At 37.1% G+C, this 21,448-nt stretch overlaps 1 protein-coding gene across 3 annotated transcripts in view; it reads left to right on the forward strand.

Annotated features, from left to right (window-relative positions):
• LOC120636351 (nuclear hormone receptor FTZ-F1) overlaps positions 1–21,448 on the forward strand; it is a 140,203-nt gene that overhangs the window by 93,988 nt on the left and 24,767 nt on the right. For all 3 annotated transcript variants that reach the window (XM_039907795.1, XM_039907793.1, XM_039907794.1), the window contains exon 2: positions 9,676–9,969. In XM_039907795.1, coding sequence (XP_039763729.1) covers positions 9,676–9,969 — 294 coding nt within the window. The remainder of the gene's footprint in view (positions 1–9,675; positions 9,970–21,448) is intronic.

The raw sequence follows: 21,448 nt of genomic DNA on the forward strand, positions 1-21,448 counted from the left end.
CGATCAAATAATGGAAAAAACAAAACATTAGTCATTATAAACAAAATGGGTATAAACAATCGAATCGCACATAAAATTGTGATATCTGCATTTCGTCTGAGAAAAGTACAGAAATCCTTCGTGGGGATGCTTTTAAAACATGATGCCGAATACCTTTCCTAAGTTCTACCTTTACCTAAGTTTACATAAACACGGTTACTATACGATTAATGAATTACTTGCTTGGAAGTAGGCCGCTCCGGTCACATCTCTCACAAGATATAAAATTCTAAAGATTCTTCAACTGTAAAATGGCTTCTTTTCGGAAGATTCCACCTTCCGAACCGGTGGTAGTGTCACTACAAGCAGATTGACTAAATGTTTCTAAAGGCCTAAATTTAACAGCCTACTTTGCCATGGAGAGCAAGTGAAGCTTTAGGTCCCGGTTATAATCAATATTAACGCGTTAAAGCTGCACACCAATCCTATGAGAAAGGAGGACTTTGCCTCATATTTGGATATTAATGGGCTAATGAAGAGACCGGTCTCAACTTGAACCCTGTTCACGCTAAGAGTACTTGGTACCTTTAGTTTCTCTCGTTAGGTAATTTAATATGAGTTGTCAACAACTCGTTACCTGTCATCTACAATCGTTATATAATTATTCGGCACGTGACGTGCTTAAAGCTGGCCTATATACCGAGAGCCATCGTTGACCTACTGACCTATTGCACTTGATTCGAACCGAAATCTGTTCCAACCCTTGTGTGGGTATCAGACTCCCCTTACTCTCTTGACGCCGTGCCACACCGTCGCGCCCCAATATCGACTTTAATTACCTATTTTTTTTCTTTTGTTGCGTGTTACTGGGCTCGAGATTACATAAAAATATCCTTATTCTTATTTCATAAAAGGCGACACACTCAATTCGACGGGTATTTTTAAACGGTTATATTTGGCTTGTGTTGGTTTAATCTAGTAATTGAAACTTTTATCCCCTTCCTGTTGACCGATTCTGAGAATTGGAACACGTTTGGTATGGATGACTATTCAGTTACGTGTATTAAGCGTATTAAGTGTCATTGTTAATCCAATACTGCCAACGTCACAACAAGGCGGATGGTATATTTTTCAACAACTCAACTCGTAGTGTGGTTATCAAATGAAAGGGCTTGACTATTGTAGTATTGCACTAGTCAAGCCAACCATGTCGAAAAGTCGAAATTAAAGATAGTGTCAGAAGCAAAATGGCGGATCATTGCGTTTTACCAATCAATATATTTAAATGGAATTCCAGGTAGGAATCAAACAAATGACTTGGTCAAACTAGAATCGTGATTCAAGTAAGTAAATTGTTTCACTTTAGCAAAGATTTCGTAGCGTTCTACAAAACTGAGGCGGTACGGAAGCTAAAAGTGAAAGACATTGCATTGACTTAATTGTACTCAGAAGTTTGAATGAAGCCCACTGATTGCCGTTTAATGATATCACACTCACAAACTGATCATTTTAGATTTATATACCGATTTCTTCCATGTTATTCAGCCTACTTATTTGCCTGTTTATCTTCCGGTAAGCGTAGGTCAGGAATAGATCCAATTGATGTTTGACTGAAATATAAATATCATCATACGATAGATCAAGCAATTTATCACCGCGGCCCTACAAACACTACAAAAAAGATATTAGACCACTACAAAATGATAACGACGGAATTTTTCAGTTCCATTTGAAGAGGACTTAGTTTTGAGTACTCTAAAAATATCACAGTACACTAAAAATAGAAGTTCGAAGCGTCACGTGGATCCTAAAACTGCAGTAACTCAACCGATCGTAATATTTTATTTTTAAACCAATAAATGTTGAAAATACGGCCCATATAACGTTATATCCGTCTGTGCAAAATTTAACTTCCTTTGGTAAACTGTCATTCCATGCTATAACCTATTTCTAGTTCTATTAAAAATGCCATTTCGGACGGATTTAATATCCGTTTCGTGCTGGGGAAATGACATTTAGATTGCAACGCTCTTTGACGTTTCGATCGTTCGTTGGTCACTTTAATTTATATTGCAGAACTAAATTTACGCCTTTTTGTTCTGTAAATTGCTATAAACCTATGACTCGTCTATATGGTCTCAAATATCTATTACATGAGTGCCTTCGAATGAAATTTTAATAGGCATACGCTGGCTAAGGGCTGTCCAGTTTAGGCTGCAACATCTCTTACTAAAACACATTACAAGCGATAATCTTAAATTTTAATAAAATATTAATAGCTTAACCGATTAAAATTATTAAAAAATATGCTTTAAATATATGCAATAATTCTTAACATATTCGAGATGACTCTATGAAACATATAACGAGTTCACCTCAATTGATATTTTCAACTGACATTCATTAATGAATAATCTCATAAACTTTATTAATTTACCTAAACGACATCTTAGTATTTCCATAAATAAAGGAAGTGATCGAGTGGTCTCGTCTACAATATAATTTAGGAGACTATAGAGTCAATATCTGGAAGTTATGTATTTTGGTTTCGATCAAATTTTATCGCGCTGTGCGTTCCCGTAGAAAATACATAGTAAATACAATAAAACACAATACAAGTAAAGAGCGTACAATACATGTCGAGCTATTAGATACATCCGTAGCACGTGTTCTATTTCAACGCTACACAAGGTACTGTAGGCGAAGGCATGGTAAATTATTTTGCTACCCACACGTAGGTAGATAATACACATATTATGAGCCTCGTGTTGCTTTTGGCTTTAACTCCTGCATAATGAAATAGCACACATGCACCATTAATGAAGTGAAGCAAAAGAAGCTTACTGAAACTACCACGCATATACTCCCCTTTTCCTGTAAAGTCACTCAAATTAAGCTCTTCTTTTGAGCTTATTTATGCAAACTGATTGGGTTTCATAATTATCTGAGAGGATACTGACGTAAGGAAAGAGATTGAGTCGTCAATATTAAATATTTTTCCACAGGAACTTTCAAAACGTCTTATTTATACGTTAATAATGCATTCTTATAAACGTTTCATAATGTCGAAATAGTTATGCAGTCTTTTGTCTGTTTGTCAAAGCGTGGAAATAAGGCCATTTAAATTTTTTATAAAAATCCGTTCTTAACCATGCTTGCTTAGGCCCTAGTCAGGTATTTAATACATCCCTACGTTCCCGTTTGATATGCCAGGATAAAAGTATCCTCATGGAATCGAATATAAATTCTAAAAATTCGAAATTTCTTATTGTGGCGGGAGACCTGTGCCTTGTAGTGGGCCGGTAATGGGTTAATATGATGATGACGATAAGGATTTGTGGGTAGTGTAGTAGCATTCGCAATTTGTCGCGTGCACCTAAAGAGTGCATATTCACAACTCACATCGACCTCATTTATGTTCACTTTAAAAAACTCCGAGCATATCTTCCTATATCTCTTTCCATAGTGACCGACTACGCTTCGATTGAATATCCACCGATCACTGAAATACGTAGTAGGTATTATCTATTTCTTGAATGGTTTAGATTTATATTTAGGTTCAGTCAGCTGCTGCTTCAGTAGGGTGCAATATCAGTTCGAGAAATTCTTCGAGCAATTTGTCTTGTTTTTTTATATTTATTTTTTATATATTCAGCGATCGCTGGTCGCTTGTCTGTAATCCGGATGACATTGTTATCTAGCCGTATAAGCAGTTTTCACCAACACGGCTAGCACTGCAAGGAGACAATTTTCTTCCCGGGGAAAGGATAAAAATGTTTCTTCTCTCACAGCTTTATTAACTCTCAGAGCACTGCAGGGCTAGCACGGGCGGGAGATAAACATTATTCCCCGATTATATCCCCTGAAAAAGGATATAATTAACTTGCCCACCTGCTAAATCACTGAATAGGTGAAGTTTACCCCCGTTTATTAATACTACTCATGTATTATTTGGATATTAGTTGATGAAGCTGTGGGAGAAGATAAATTTATACCCCGGGGATATCTCCTGCCCGTGCTAGCTGTGCTGGCGCACAAATGGAAATAATATCCAATTAATATATGTGTGTAGGAGACAAAAATTATATCCCCCGATTATTTCCCCTGACAGACTATAATAACGTGTCCACCTGCTAAGCCACAGGAACAAGCTGCGCCAAAAGAAACATTTACCTATGTATTAAAATAACGCGTTCACGGTTGTTCCCGCTTGTTATATACCGAGGTAAAATATTTCCTACCTATGTCCTCCTCTAGCATGCTAGCTATCTCTGTGCCAAATTTCAAGATCAGTTCAGTGGTTCAGCCACATATACAGACTAACAGACACATTCACATGACGTACAGATGACGAGGCGTCTATCGTAGTGCGTGTTATAAGACAACATATGCGAAAAGCCAGCGTGCAAGTAAATAGACGTATTTAAAATCGCCGTGCGATAATACTATCGACGTGACGGCCGCCTATTACTACACTATACTATTACGATGCGTTACAATATTACATCAATGCGCGTCACCGGACGCGGGGAAAGTGTGACGTCAGTTGCGCATGCGAAGAAAGCAAAGTTGCGCTCGCGGCGTCGGTCGCTCGGGCACTCTTGCTTTCGTAGGAGGCCGTGGCGTCTGGGCGATAGCGAAAACGACACACTTGCCATACCTACTTACCTCCACTGTCACTTTTTCATCCGGTATTCAGGTCTTGATTATTATGAAATCGAAACTTATTGACTCATTGCGGTTTACACACTGTGCTTTTCACGCGGATATCGAGGGCAGCCTGCCTCATATTATGAGAAAGGAACCGTGTAACTGGTTTCATAAGTTAATAATTATATTAACACTCGGCTTTTAATTGAATATGTGTTAATAGTTGGCCCATACCGGCTAACTAGACAATGTTCTTCTAAGACATATGCTACGTAGGCGCGTGAGATAGAAAAGTTCAAGATCATATGCGTAATATCCGGTCGTTATGTAGGTATGTTTTGTAGTTTCATCTCAGCAGCCTATATATTTTATTCTTTTTGTTCTCTAAATATTTGTACCTATTGCTTGCCTAAATTGTGCAATGAGATCTCATGCATATATATTTATTTAATCAAACAACTTAAGCTTTTTTTTAAACAGATTTACTCTGTATTAGTTACTTTGTCTTTAGTTTGTATTTATTGAAAGACAATAATATAGTGATTATTTTACTTATGTAGCATAAAAGCTCGCGTAGTTTTCATATATTCAGCCTATAAGCTTCGTGCTTTTTCATTATTTATATATATTTGTTGGTTCTGACACACAGTCAGTAATGAGAAATCATGCATAATTATTGCGGGGACATTATGTGGTACGTTTGATTATGTAGCCTAACAGTCCACAATATACCAATATTAAGGTACCGATTGGTGCCAATTCGGCTTTGCACAAATCTTCACTGGTCAATTTAGTTCAGATGTAGTTTAGTAGTAGTTAACTCAATGCTGTCATTTTGTCAAAGTTATACAATTTTAAAAGGATAGCAGAGCACTAATAATAATAGTTATTTAAAAATACACTAAAATTTTAGATCTGTCAGTCTAGTTTATAGATTTGTGTAAAACAGAATCCCACCCATTGGAAGTCTATTTCATTTCAAATAAATGCCTCTGTAGACTGTACCTACTTCCCGTTCCAGCAAGACTAGAAATTATTATAATATTTTTATAGTATTAAAATTAAAAATATTTAAGTGAATCTTCTTACACAGATTTAATAAAAAATTGCCATTACACATACCTACCTAAATATTTGATGCATCAACGACAATACGACACGATTACCGAGAAAACTTTAAATTTTACTCAGGGCTGTCCATAGTCTGATAGCAATATATTTTTTTTAAATTTTAGATAGTGGTTTGGGAATTATGTTCCCTTGCGGAAATAATGAAGATTATTGAAATTCAAGATTGCTTAGTTTTCCATATACAATGAATCTCCAACCCACTGGTTTCATAGAAGAGCATGATACGTCATGATACCTCTTAGTACTGCCATGCGTTTCTCCTAAAACGACGGTAAATTTCAACATGTCCGTCAGGTGTGCACTTAATTATGTGCCCTTTAGGTTGGTTTTCATTTCGTAAAATTCTCCTCTGGAAGTCATCTTTTAGCTTGGGCTTTGCTAAGTTGCGAGCGTTTGAAATCACTTTCTTTTATTTTCCACGTTTGACCCATTTTTCCCCGCATTTCTAACAAGATTAAGTTATAAACTTAAGCCATTTAAATAAACCTATAACATTAAGTAAGCGAAACGATTTTAACAAATTAAAAAAACTTTGAGGCTTGTCGCCACAAAATATGAGAATTACTAATTAGGATTTGGTGTAGTACATACTTAAATATATACAGTCTTGGACTGCACCGGCTTTTGGCACCGTTGATTTTTATCAATTGATTAGTAAGAATGTCTTCTAGTTTACCAGGCGTTGAGTTAACAATCTGAAAGCTCGGAAATTAAAATTGTTCCGGATGCCTGGATTTGTTGTGAATTGTGGACATTTTTCACCATTGGTTTAGACAGTTTTAATTTCCGTGATAAGAATCATTTACGAACATTTTAATGGTCTTAAATAGCCAGAAAAATTCTAGTCAACAGGACTCGTACTCGGTAACTTTTCTCGATTGCAAACCGGTCGTTCTCTTAGAAAAATGTATAATTTGACAGCGCTGATTGTATAATAGTAGCAAATTTTATATGGAGAAGTCAGATCGCAATTGGCTAACAACGGTCAGCCAATTTTCGGACTACGGGCACAATATTGAGTGATTTCGACTGCCTATGAACATCAACAGCGAATGTTGAATCACCGCTAACACCAATCCCACATTATGCGCAATATGAATTATGATTCGGTACCTAATGCGTAGTGTGTTAGAAGTTAGAGTAGTAATAATCACGTCCTGTAGGTACACAGTGGCGTACATAGGGGAGACATTAAGGATGCAAATCATTTAAATTGAAAACTCTTTCCCCACTACCAGTCATACACATAATTATTATAGGATGCATTCTACTGACGTGTCTAAAGTTCATTAGGACACTTAATCAAAGTATCCAGGATAAGATTCCAGTATTATGTACACGCGTAAAAGTACCCTAAAGTTTTGTTATAAATCTGCAATGTATTTCTAGAGAGTTATTTTTATATTTTAAATCATCTGCCTGATTACATGCCTACCCTGGCACGCACGGACTATTTGAGTATGTAGGACTCAAGTAATTCACGATCGCTTGCGCCTAAACAGTTTTTAGTAATGTCGATGAAGACATTTTGCGTGGAAAACACAGCTGAGTTTGTACCCTACCACCATATGTTCTGCGATGCGTGTTAGTGGGCTCTGCAAATCTTAGATAGGTAGGTGTTGCTGTCTGTACATGCGCGAGCGCAACTAAGAGCCAACTTTAGGTCAGCCAAATGAGATTGTGCGATCTGCTCATGCATCTATTAGTCCAATACATCCCCAGCATGCTCGTCACGTGCTATGCAGTATTGCTACGTTTAGTGCATTAGGACACGTCGAACGTTACATAGCGGACACAAGGCTGTCACAGCTCGCAGGCAGTCACTCGTTCGTGACCCGCTGACTGATTTTAACGAAAACCAGGTCAAGATCTTTAATTTATTTCGCTTTTGATATTGAATAGTTCTCGTTGCACTTCAAAAATTACCCATTGTTTCATATGTACAGGCATTAGTTCAATTGTTCGTGACGAAAATGCCTTTTTTATGAATTTATAATCTGCGGTATGATATAATTTAGAAGTATGGCTGACTTAATGGTATAGCTTTACTGTAAAATATTATTGCTTGTTGCTCAGGTACGATACAGAAATATTTTTTAAATAGATTTGATATTATTATAGTTACTATTCAGTTATTATAAATATAAGTTAAGCCAAATCACCAATAGTCAATTGCAAAATGCCCAAAATTTCGTAGAGTAGATACGTAATTATTAAAAACCTACAAGGTGTTTTTGTTATAAATCTTAGATGAATTACATTCTTAGGTCTCAGGTTAAGTGAGAATACTTTTAATATGTATTTTATTTACTTTTGTACAGATATTTGAATAGCCGGAACATTAGGTCTGTTTAGAAAACTCCGCACACAGAAAATATACAGGATTCAGAAAATAAACTCCTGCGGGGCAGAAATTTATTTATTATAATGTTAAATTTCATCACATCAACCCTCTATAGGCCCACTACAGAGCTCGGGACTCCCATAATGAGAAAGGTTTAGGCCGTAGTCCAGCACGCTGGCCCAGTGCGGATTGGTGGAAGTTAAATTTAATAAGATCTTATTCTTAACTAAATTATATAAAATTTAGCAACCATAATAATAATTGTGTCCTACGGCTAGACCAGTTTAAAATTTGTTTTGTTGGTATTTATTCAGGACTTGATCTTGTTTAACGGCTTACTTTAGGTCCTATATTACAACGTCATACGACTGCTCAGGTTAAAGTAGACTTATCCATTACCAATGTTATGTAGAGTTATTACTGTAAACCAACTATCTAGAGTGGCAGACTAAACTGAATAACTAAAAGCGTTATATAGATATTTACTGTAAATTTTGTCTTATTAGTTTTTGTTACTTAACTCATAAGGTTCTATACGTAAGTGTAAAATATCGAAAAAAAGGAATATTCAAGTCAGTACTGATGTGTTAATGTCTATAGAGCGTTTCGTGTCGGTTAGGCTTAGATCGAGCTGCGTGCAGACGGTAGAGCGGTGCTGCAGACAGTACGGCCAGCACGCGGAGCTAGTTGTCAGCGCGAGTCGCGACATTTGGTGCGAACGTAAACAAGCTCGTTGTTCGCGGCAACCCTGCCCTGCTGCGGCAGCGCGCAACTGGGTCAGTGGGCCGCCCCCCGCACCGTGCCCGCCCGCGCGGTGGCGCAACCGCGCGAACGCGCACTAACATAGACCTGGATCGCGGGAAAGTGGGTCACCGACTCACTTTCACTTATTACATGGGCTCCTAATCGTTTTCCATTGTACGAACGGGCGGGGGTTCGCGGGTAGCGGCGGGGCGCGCATGCGGGAGGCGCCGGCACGCGCGCCGTTGTCGCCGGCCGGCCGCGGGCCGCTACTCGCCAGTCGATCGCGGAACCTCTACCGAGCGGCACGTGTGCCGCTGCGACCCCTACTCTAAATGCGATCGTAACTACGCGCGTCAACAAATAGAACCGCTACCACTACACCGCTCACTTGCGTCGTACGCGGCGCCTAGCGTCCTAACCTCTTAAAAACGATAATTAACTATATAGGAAAAATGTGCTGGATTTGTGTGTCTTCTACAAAAGTGATTGAACAGGTGCAGCCCGCGAGCGGCAGATAGTGTTGCGGTCAGACCGCCAGTGAACTCAGTGACTGTGTGAACGTTGTCGCGGTTGAACGCCGCCGTAGGGATTCGTAACAAGCAGCCGCTCCGAGCGGCCGAGCATGACGATGGACCAGCAGACAGGCCTCATGTCTCTAAACATGTCCCCGTTCGACCTCAGTCCGGGCCCCGAGGGCTCAGGATCCGGGAGCGGGCCCTCGATAGCCTCACAGCAATACGTGCCCCAGGGTGCAGCGTACCAATGCGCGACAGACCAACAGCCTTTCGGCTATGCAAATTTGGATACCTCATATCTATTTCCAACAGGTGCCGGGAATGAACCAGGAGCATACTTACCTGCTGCCGGCACCGTATGCGACCAGACGGATACCAAGGACGTGATCGAAGAGCTATGCCCTGTTTGCGGCGACAAGGTCAGCGGCTACCACTATGGACTGCTCACTTGCGAGTCCTGCAAAGGGTTCTTCAAAAGAACCGTACAGAACAAGAAAGTGTACACATGTGTTGCAGAGAGAGCCTGCCATATAGACAAGACGCAGAGGAAACGATGTCCATTTTGCCGATTCCAAAAGTGTCTCGATGTCGGGATGAAGCTTGAGGGTAAGTTTATTGCATGATGCATCCCATCAAATGTGTGTTAATAAAAGATCTTAACTTAAATGCGTAGACTGCTTTAATACTAATACAAAATTGTGCTTTTCGTGAGCTTTTTCGTCACATATGTATGTAGGTCAGGTAGGTGGCAGTACGACCTAGATGGTAAGTGGATATTACATCATTCAGCGTAAGACGTGCAGGAAATTCAAAAGTATTTTCACAGAAACTAGAGTACAAAAAGTAAAAAATCTACTCTGTTACATTCAGCAGAAGTAGAGCTGAATCAAATTCAGTCAGAATCCACATTGAATTGAACAAACATAACGCAATATATTTTATTACTTAAGAAACTAACATTTATCTCTTTTATATACCCGCCAAGAATTATTATCAATATAAACTAAAAGTCTTTCCATAAAGCTGTACCTGGAAGAACTGCAATGTTTTGAGTCACATTCAATCCATCTACAAAGCAATATACCTATGCAAACTCTGGATTTGAGGCTAATTATTTACACATTACGATAATAGCAAAAATTTTAGTAAATATGCATATTCTATAAAGTTTCTCACAAATTAAAGTCTTTAATGCAATAAAATCCGTAACCAAAAAACTGTCAACAAAGTCCAACTGAAACCTATAAAAGACAACTCCATCAAACAAACTATTGGAAACTTTTCGCAGCAGAATTAAAGGATTATTTAATAAACGTTTAATTTGTACTTTGTATATTGTTGTTGTTCCATGAATGTGTTCGATCTCATAGAATTTAAATGGACTTTCTAAGAGTAATTGATAATCTTAAGTTAATCTCGTGCATCATATTAGCTATTTCGTATTTTTACAAAGCAGCGTCGAATCGACCGGGGTATTTACATACCAAATGAAAAATCTTGTTACATAGAAGTTGGTTAAATGTATAATTTGCACGCCGTTGGCTATCATCATTGTATGTCGATTGAGCATATGGCACCCATCATTATTGCATGCCTATCGTTTCATACCAGCCTACGATTTTACTGTCTGAATCATTTTGTAAAAGTTTTCAAGCATAACACCATTACTTTTATGTGATCATTTTCGAAATACGAGGATATTCGGTCGCTTCTTGGGTTTTATCGTCTTGTCTAAGTTTCCTTTGTCTTTAGTGTTTTAACCTCCATTAAAAATGCTAATCATCATAGCTTTTGCCCACCAGCTTTGTATAGACATGCTCCTTTAAATTTAAATGAATTACCGGAACTGGGAAAAGTTGAAGTAGATATTTTTGTTTTTGCAACGAAGTCTACCTTCATTTGTGCGGCATACATCTATAAATGATAATTGTCGATTTTTACACTGACATCAGTAGTGTGATTATACACTTTTTAAAAATAAATATTGTGTGACACACATATTCGATGTCCTCTAAATAAATGGCCTTTGGCAACTAAGTAGGTACTTATCTAAACTAGGTCTCGACAAATATGCTGATAATTCAAAAAGTGCCAGCTATTTATACGGGCTACATATCGAGGAAAAGGTACAAAAGCTGTGTACAGGTAACCATTTTAAAGGTTAATTTGTACTTAGTATATCGCTTGGGGCGTAGTTTGAAGCGCAGATCGTTCTAAATTTAAAACGCGCGCGGCCGCAGAGCGCCCTGACCTACTTACAAGCGGGGCCGCGATGCGGCGCGCGCGCTGCCTGCCTGTGCGTGCATGTACGCAACGCGAGGTTGCCGCTGTGTGCGTAAGCCGTTCGCGATTGCGCGTTTCGCCAGATGCTGCGATGTTTGCAACATTCATTACTTACGCTGAAATTGAAATAAAAATTCCAACACTCAATTTTGGACCATCTACAAATAACTAAATGGCCAGCACTCTTTTGTAGGTGATACTTTGAATCCTAGCTGGATACAGTTTATCCAGCTATGATTAAAAGTAAAAACAGTAAAAAACGCATAACAATATCAAACAATGCAAAAACAATGGGAAAACACAACTAAATCTCGTAATCTATAAGCCACTTTGAACTTTGAACTTGTAAGCGAAACCTTAAAACCGCCAACAGAGTTCCTCATTGAAATGTCAAGAACTATTAAACTACGTTTTTATGAAAGTTTTCAATTGAAAACCAATTAATTTAACAGTATTCTAATCTTATTTGGATCACAGTGAAATATTTATCTAAATATAAGGTGTCTATTTTTTTAATCCCACATTCCACACGAGCCTAGCCTACACTGATAGAGGTGCGGCGTAGTTGGCCTCAAACTTATTTCTTACATTGAAAACTGAGTAGATGACTCAAAGGTTCACACCTATATGCTACCGACGATTGACAATCGTGATTAGTTCAGTTTTTTGTTACTGTATCATTCAATTATATTTTCAATAAAATCTCTCGTTGGCTATGCCAATATAATGTTTCATTTATGTTTGTTTCACGTATGGTCTGTTTTAATATCTCACAATTAATTTAAAATAGGTTTTTTCATATCCCATTTTGGCCACTCATGGTTAAGCTCTCATTCTGGGCGTAAACTTTAAGTCCCATTTTGGGCGCCAAAACACAAATATAAGTTCTAACTTATATTTGTGTTTTGGCGCCCAAAAGTCAATTAATAATGATCTTTTTGGAAATTAATTAACCTCTTAGGATACTGTCCAACCTGTGCCCTAATTAAAAGTCGGTCGGTTGCTTCTATTCGAGTAGATTTTCTTTACTCCTAGGAAGAGAAGGCTGAGTAATTTACAGAGTTTTAGATATCGAATAAACTTTTTAATTCATTATAAAAAAGAGCTTTAATATATCCTTCGATCGCGTGCTTTTTTTAATCTTTCCTAACCCGCAACGTACATTTTCAGTTCAGTTCAGGTTCAGTGATGGACATTAATTAATATCACCGGCATATAAAGACTTCCGAGTAGCTACTAAATACTCCCACTTGCAGCTTCTGTAACAGTTCCTTTTGATCTGAGACAGATTAAATGATGAAGAAAAATAAACCAAGTCCATAATTATAATATTATCAATGTTCGGTTACGAATACAATTTAGTATTTTTAACCTCCATGAATGTACACAAGAACTCGCGGTGTGCGTTTTTATATGTTCCGTATTGCTTATTACGTTCTTCTTTGCTATATAAGTATATTAATGTTCAGATTTGGCAATTACTATCTGCTATGATTACTGAGGAGAGCGATTTGTGAATTTTCCGTTTCAAACATTTTATTCTTCGCACATGCCCTGTAGAACGCATTGTTTGTATAGGTACTTGATTCCATCACTAATTGCAATTTTATTGATCTATTAATAAATCGCCTTCAATTGACATGGATTGAGTAGCACGTCTATAAATTTTGTTTAAATTCCAGGGTAGGAAATGGGTTATTTTATGTCTATGTCTTCACGTTAAAAATCACTACTATTATCTCGAACTAAACTATTCAGCTTAATACGAAGAGCTATCTTATTAACAGATATACTTAAATAATTAAAAGTTTTAATTTTGGTAATTTATTATCTATTATGACCTTTTATTAAATCTCCCTAAATACCTCTGAGCTCTGTTACAATTCAGAATAGTTCATTTATATTGAAAACAACCAGGATCTTTTTTTTTGCTTTTAGACGAAAGTCTTTTCTTGGAATTTAGTCGTGTGGAAATAACTTTTTCTGCAGTCTGACTTCTGACGTAATATCTTCTATCAGTACTGTAAAGAGTATCGCTTATTGGTTAAATTGGCTGCTATTTACTCATTGTCTTCATTCATATTATGTGCTACGAGTACTTTGTGACGTCAGTGTAGACATCAAATTCAATTCTTTCTTATATGTTTTGAGCTATGTAAATACAGTACCCAGTTTACGTTTGGAGTATATGTTGCGATATATAAAAAAAACATTATGAATTGTTAATTAATTTGATTTGTGTCTTCGTTTCACACGCTCATGTTTATAAACGCCTTGTTTATAAGTCCTTTGGCACTTGATATGTCTATTATTCGTTATTTATGCGGAAAAGACATATGGTAACACGTAAGGTGCATAATGAGAAGTGTACCACGAGTCTATAAAGAAACTGCGAACTTTTTTATGCGCAAGGTTTTTGAACAAATCTTTTCTTTTTTGAATTAGGTAAGCTCTGTTATTTTTTTATCTCCCCATATTTCTATATGCTATTTTTAAAATCCCTTTTTTTCATGCCTATTATTAAGTATCGTCTGGTTTTACTACATTCCATCACCCTTTACCGTTACCCCTGATCTAAAATCAAAAGCTAAGATTTCACATTGCCCTTATATACCTACATAGTTAAACAAATTGTCCTTTCAATGCTCCCTATAGCTCTGCATTGTAACCAACCCGCAGGTCAAATTTTGTTAGCTGGTTAAATTAACCACCAGGAAAACGAATGATCACAAATTATTAAAATTGTTGCTCCCGCAAAGAAAATTGACTTATTTACTCGACAATAAGCCAAATTAGATTTTTCGGTGTAACTACACCAATATGATTTATTTAACTTCTACTAGCATTAAACGTACCTCATTTTAAACAAATTTAGTCCGGAGCTTATCCAGACTATATTTCTTTAGCCATTTAGAAGGTTAAACAGAGAGACTAATAAATGAAATATGCTATCCATCCTAAAATCATATTATCACGAGATTTTCGGTTTTCAAATACATCATTTTTGATTGTTTGAATATATTCCACTTTTCAGGATGTATGACTTCTGTGGAACTCAATTTTATTAACAGCATTCGAAACTATCTTCCGATGTTTTTTTTTTTTTATACATTATGTCGAGTTTGACTTTTTAGTGTCAAGTTCTTTTAACGAGCTCTTTTTTTTAGATTTTAAATTAATCCCGTTTTGTATTTGATTTAAGGTAAGGGGTTGAGGAGAATTAATCTTAATATATTTGAATTATATTTCTCGCATCTATATAGGCAATCAAAGACATATATTGCTTGCATTACGAAGATTATCTGAAACCCTTCTTTAAACTAGTACTTTGGTATTCCGTGACAATCTATCACTAGCCTTGCGATCTGTCGAGGAAGCAAAATTCGTTTTAACACTATTAAAACAAATGTCATCCGGTAGTCGATTAAAGACACTATAATTGAAAACTTAGTATTCAGGTTTGTAGTTTTGCCCGCCTTTTATATTTATTAGCTCATTTATGTAACCCTTTACGTTGTTATGAAAAGGATTTTTCTTCTGGCTTATTTTCAATAAAACTTAGAACTCATTGAGGTATTAACATTACCGAAGAATTCATTCGGTGGACTACTGTAGAAAAGTACACTGAAAACTTATTATTCAGCTGTAGCTTCGCTCCTATATATTTTGTAGATCAAACAATGTACTGTGAGTATAGTAAATATGTATTGCAATAAAACATGTGAGATGACACAATTCTCACAAATCGCACGGTGACCTCAATAGCTGTTGCGAGACTCGAGCCGACCTGCAACCAGCAACGGGCCTTGTGCAATGCCACCGCGCGCTGCACCGACACTGGGCCGCCCGCGCTCTAGTACACTACTACAGTCGCCGTCCGTTCCGTATTTTACTTGAATTTATTACAAAAACTTAAACGCTGTAGTAATAGTGCCTGGTTCAGGACTAGGTTAGAATTTCAGTCCAAAGGGCCCAAGTTTTGTCTGCTCCACGCACTTCTCAACTTTCAAATTATGCGCGTTTAAAGCAATGGAATAAACGCGCCGTAACGTGTGGTGACGTCAGATAAGAATACACATAATTTGGGAACATTATGGAGAATGGTCTGCCATTGACTGAATGTTGAAATTGAAATGAGCTGAATTGTTCCTAAAGTCGTGTAAAGTTCATATAATCGACATATTGCATAAATCCTTTTCATTGTGAGACGAGACCCGTGCGCTGTAGTATTCCGGTAGGAATCCATATATAGAAAGTAACACATGGAAAGGAAACATATTATTAAGGTTACATTAATCCCCCCGCCTCCCACAATATGTTTTCCTTTCCTTAAATATTTTGATAGAAAAATCAGGATAAAGGGGTTTATAGGTGCCAGTTCTGCAGTACAAAAATCTCTTAAATAAATATACCATTCTTTAGTAGTGCCATATTTTTCACCATGCAATAGCATTATGATTTTTGAGATGTGTTAATTTAGTTCAAAGAGTGGTGGACAACAGAATGGTCCAGTTTTGTACCAGTGTTTGACCTGTAACGCTTCTAAAAAGCTATTAGCGGTTGACAAAAAATACATAAAGTTGACAATTAAGTTTGCGAGTGAAGCGTTTTTGGAAGCGGATTTTTTGTACCATTCGCGCGAAACGGAAATTTGTTTGAGTTACTACGGTGTTATAGATCAATAACGTCATGTTTATGTATTACTGTGTTTAATCAGCAATATTAAAATGCTTATATGACTACTTCATTGTACGATTTCAATTATGTTTTTTTTTCGTTTGAAACCTGAACTCTTATTTTGTAAGACGGTATTGTATTTCTGTTTGGTAATCAGCAATATTAAAACGCTCATGATTACTATTTTCTTTTTAGATTTTTTCTTTTCGATTGTTTTAAGCTAAACTAGTAGTTTTGAAGTTAATAGAAACATTTTAGCTCTCTTAAAAAGGGTTAATGATCGATTTCCTATAACCTGTAATGTAATGCCTAAAATGTATAAAATTTGATAAATAAACAGTAATGTTTTTATTTTACTCGGATTCAGATTGCGCTGCGCGTCCCAAATAGATATCTTAATAAATAATACAGGTGCCATCAATTATTTATTGGAACATAGTTGTACCTATGTTAGATTAAATAATTGTTATTTTTTAACATTGAGAAATTGAAAATAATGGCTCAGAGATTTTGTAACCCCAGACGCGATGTTGATTTAAATTTAACCATTAGTTACCATTTCATTTCAATTGTTTTTTATTTAAAAGAATTGGTCGTGGGTGTGTCGATTTTTAATATTATTATATAGCCTAATCTGTCAGTGTAGAGAGCTTCGAAAGCTCAGCTAGGATGTTAGCCATAGCGGTCAGCCTATAAGGGCGCTTCACACATTTGATGTTTATATTACTTAATCTTGTCTAATAGATGCAAAATTCGGTAACTCCGCGAAATAAAACTACCGACATTGAAATGAAGTCGTACCCTTGAACTGTAGGGCTAACATACACATCACTATATAATTAGGTCTCCCATTTACTTGTCCTATTTCTAGAATATATAAGATAAGAGAATCTGCAGACTGTAGTAGACTGGAGGATATAGTTGCACGCAATTTCCAGAGACAGTTCATAGGCTGCCGTATTATCTTCACCATAATATGTAATGTTTGGATGCATTGATCTTGTCACATGTTGTATATGCCTCTACAGAATCGCGCGAAAGTTTGCTTTCGTCGTAAGTTTTTTTATTTTAATTCTATTACCGGTTTTATCTTTCGCAAATAGAACATAGGCCAGCCAGCCTTCTAAATTTATGTAATACTTAAGCACTGTAGAAGTGTTTCAAATAGGTTCAATTTAAGCCACACGTTGAAAGTTGTGTAACAAAAAAAAAAGTGCTGTTAGAGAAACTTTTGGTAGAACTTTTTGAATCATCTCTTAGTTCATTTGTTTAAAAAATCTTCATTATCAACCCATTGCTGATCCTGTAGTAGGGCACGGATTTCAGAGGGGCGGTTACAACGCTGATGAAGTGCGGGTTGGTAGACTTCACACGCCTTTAATTATTTGGATTGAAAATTATGGAGATCGCTCAGGAATGCAATTTCCATTCGCCGTTAAAGCAGGAGACGAGATATTTAATTGCTCAAAATTCCGAAAAGTAAAAGGTGCGTGCCGGGGTTCGAACTCTGGTCTCCCCGTAAGAGAAGTAAAAACTCAAACCACTAGGCTATCACCAATAACTCAACAAAATAATATCATATTCTATACATTACTATACAAACAGTTATAAACAATTAAAGCTGTAATGCGATGTAAAATAATAAAGTTGTATATTTTAACTTGTATCGAAAAACAAACGATTTTTTAAAACTACGTACTTTATTATGTATTTAGTTCATCCACTACTTTAATTGCCAACAATAAAGTAATGAGCAATTACAATGAACATTTTAGACTGTTTCATTTCGTATACATATTATCATTGAGAAATTACTCATGAATTACGTAAACGTATCTGCGCTATTGACACACAAAGAACTTTAAAACCTGCTCGCTGCTTAAGAAATCGATACGCAGCGCTATAAAGCATGACATATTTGGTTGATAATCTAATACAAATATATTAAATATATTAAGTGCCTGTCTGTGGTTACGAAATACATTGCAATTCCTTAACTCTTAAATAAGCCTTAAAATACTAGCGTTATTGTGTTAATCTTAGCGGCACTATTGATGTAACTTTTACTAGCTGTACCCATGCTTCGTACAGCTGTACAAACCCAGGACATCGTGATCCAGAATCAAACATGCCAACAACAAAACAAACGAGGCTGGCAAACTGTTGTACTTTCACTTGCACGTAAGATCAAAAATATTATACAACATTGACATTTGAAAAGAGCGACTGTATTTCTGCCACCTTTTCAGCAAAATCTGTATTTCAAGTTAGAGTCATAAAAACATACGACTTTTCTTGACAGATGAGCTAGAGTCTAATTTAAGTAAAGAATTTGGTATTGGAAGAGTAGAGTAAAACTACGGGCGAACCATGAGGGTTTTTGAATGTCGGCGGTCGGAACTGCGCAAACGGCTCGATCGCGGCGCTCGTTTCAACACCAAACCGCGCACCGGGCGGCACAGTGGGGTGCGCTGCGCAAGCGCCGTTTCATAAGACGCCTCGCTCGACCTGTCGCAACGGACTACCCAAATGTGACCCGAACACGTATCACATTACACGTCCACGGCTAGTCGTGCCGAATATTTAAACAGCTTACTGGTAAAAGTACTCCTTAAAATACAGAATTTATTCAGTAACATTTCACCGAATATGACAAAGTAGCTTTAAGCAGCCAGCTCCGCTCTCATCTTTCGCAAGATAGAAAAATGATTGATGTAGTAAAAGAGCAACAGCTACCTTGCCTGACATACTTGACGTAGGCCTACTTGAAATAAAAGACTTGTGAATATAGTTTCATTTTGCATTTAACCCATTTCTAAAAACAGCGTTAATCGATATCAGATTAGATACCGAATAAGATTTCTCTAATCGGTTATAGGTACCTAACAGGAGGGTGATTTATAAGTTGTCATGACAATAGCAGCAAGTCCTACGTCGAATTTCTAAATGTCACTTGACAATTAAACTTTATAAGTTGTCATGACATTAGAACTGCTCTCGCAAGTGCTACATCGAAGTTCCAAATGTCACTTGACAACTAAACTGTTATGTGACGTTGACAGCAACGTGACAATTTTTAACTGTCGTGACCAAGTAGAAACTGAAAACAATGCAGAACAATATCAGCAAACAAATGACGTATGACTATGACGCCATAATTCGAAACTCGTTCACAAATCGACCAGGGTAGGCGTTAAGCAGATAGACGATAAAAAAGCAAAAAATGCTTTTTCAATTCGAGTTCTATCCCAAATACACTTTAGGGTTGGGCAGTGTGCAAATGTGAAGTGTATTACGAGGTGTCCAGATCCTAGTCTTACTTCACGATCAAATTGTAACATTGATTGTGTGGGTACGTCGCTGTTGTGACAACAAATATATCTAGTAGCAGCATCGTTCATTTCCTTGCGGTTATCTGATTGGCTTGGTGTGCATGGAATAACTATAATACCGATGCAAAACTGACGCGAATGAATTGGCACTCGTAGAATGACTATTGTAGAAGATCGTCATGTAACACAGCATACCTGATGCAAATCTATTCTATGGTCCTTCCAAACGAGTTTCAGAGTTGATACTTCAATAAAGATAAAATAACAGTATTAGTGGATTGAAGACTAGAGGGTAAGACGTCAGCAGTCTTTTGTTTTCTAGAAATTCATCAACTTCAAATATATTTTTGACTTTAGCGATTCCAATCATGGATACGCAAAATTAAATTGACGAATCGTTTAAATGAGATTTCCCCCCCCCGTTAACCCCCATCTATCATTTCCCCCATTTTTTTTTATTGACATGGATTCTCTCCAAGAAGACTCCTTGTATTGATTGTGGACGACCTCGGTCGACCTGGACCAATTTGGGTATCATCGAGCTAAACAGTCTGAGATCGAATAATGACCGCTTCGCTCTGGTGCACAGTACACGCTACCTTACGTAACATTATAACTTTAACGCCGTGCTCATATTACAACTTTTTATATACGGAACGTGCATTGATTTCGAATAAGTATTCATATCTACAATTCAAAGTGGTTTTGTTATTTGTTACTAATTGACTGAATTGTTTTTTTAGGAAATATTAAAGTATATATTATTGTGTTCATATTAATACCCGTGACAGGTAATAAAACCTATTTAATAATATCCTTACGTTAGAGTTATCGTAATCCTCATACTTGTTCCGAAACCGTAGGATATTTATTCTTACTGGAATCTGCTTTAAGCTCATTTTGATTGATACCTGGGATACTAACGGAGTACTGAAAACCCATTTAAGGGTTAAATTAAGTTTAAGGCCATTGAGTGTGTCATATAAATGTCAAATGAAGTATTTTTGGTTAAAGAAGGATATTCTTTCACACAGCTTGGCAGCGCAGCTAGTTCTTAGCTTTCTTCTAAATCTGAGCTCTCAAAACCTAAGGGTTTTCTCCATCCAACTCCATCAATCCACCAACCTCTTGTACCGTCCATGCCATGCAAAATCTTAACAGTAACAACTTAACTTCTATCCCGAGAAGTCCAATTTAGGCGGCCAAACAGCAAACACAGTATGCTTTTTGCATGATTTATGGCCGGTATTAAATTGTATAAGAAGGTGCTTTTGGTAATATAGTGTAAGACTTATAAATACAATAATTGCAAAGGCAAATTGCGCGGGGTCAGCAGCTCGCGTTGCGTGGCCCCTCAAGCCCGCGACAGATGTTAGATCACAATAAAAACGCGCGCGCCAGCAGACTATTTCGGCGCGCTGCCTTGACCCGAATCGGATGTTTCGACACAGCGGCCTCGCACACCGGGCCTTTCTATTTTTTAGGTATTACCTGTCTTATTATTACGACAGTTCTAGAGGCGCCGCCATCTTTAAAAGATTTTGGTGGTTTAATGCCTTTTAACCACCTTCAACAGGCTCAATGAGGATTTGCCTGTCTTATTATTACTAAAGGTGCCGCCATCTTTATAAGATTTTGGCGAGTACGAACCACTTATAATAGCTAGTTCAGCGACAACGATTCTTCTATTATAACAAGCTATTGTTGCAATCGTGTCCAATTCCCTCAGTGGTCTAATTGTTAGAATGTTCAAGTTTATTTGACTAGAAGACCAGAATTGGCGTTTTTCATCC

This window comes from Pararge aegeria, chromosome Z (assembly GCF_905163445.1).
Source record: "Pararge aegeria chromosome Z, ilParAegt1.1, whole genome shotgun sequence".
In the NCBI taxonomy this organism is placed as follows: Eukaryota; Metazoa; Arthropoda; class Insecta; order Lepidoptera; family Nymphalidae; genus Pararge; species Pararge aegeria.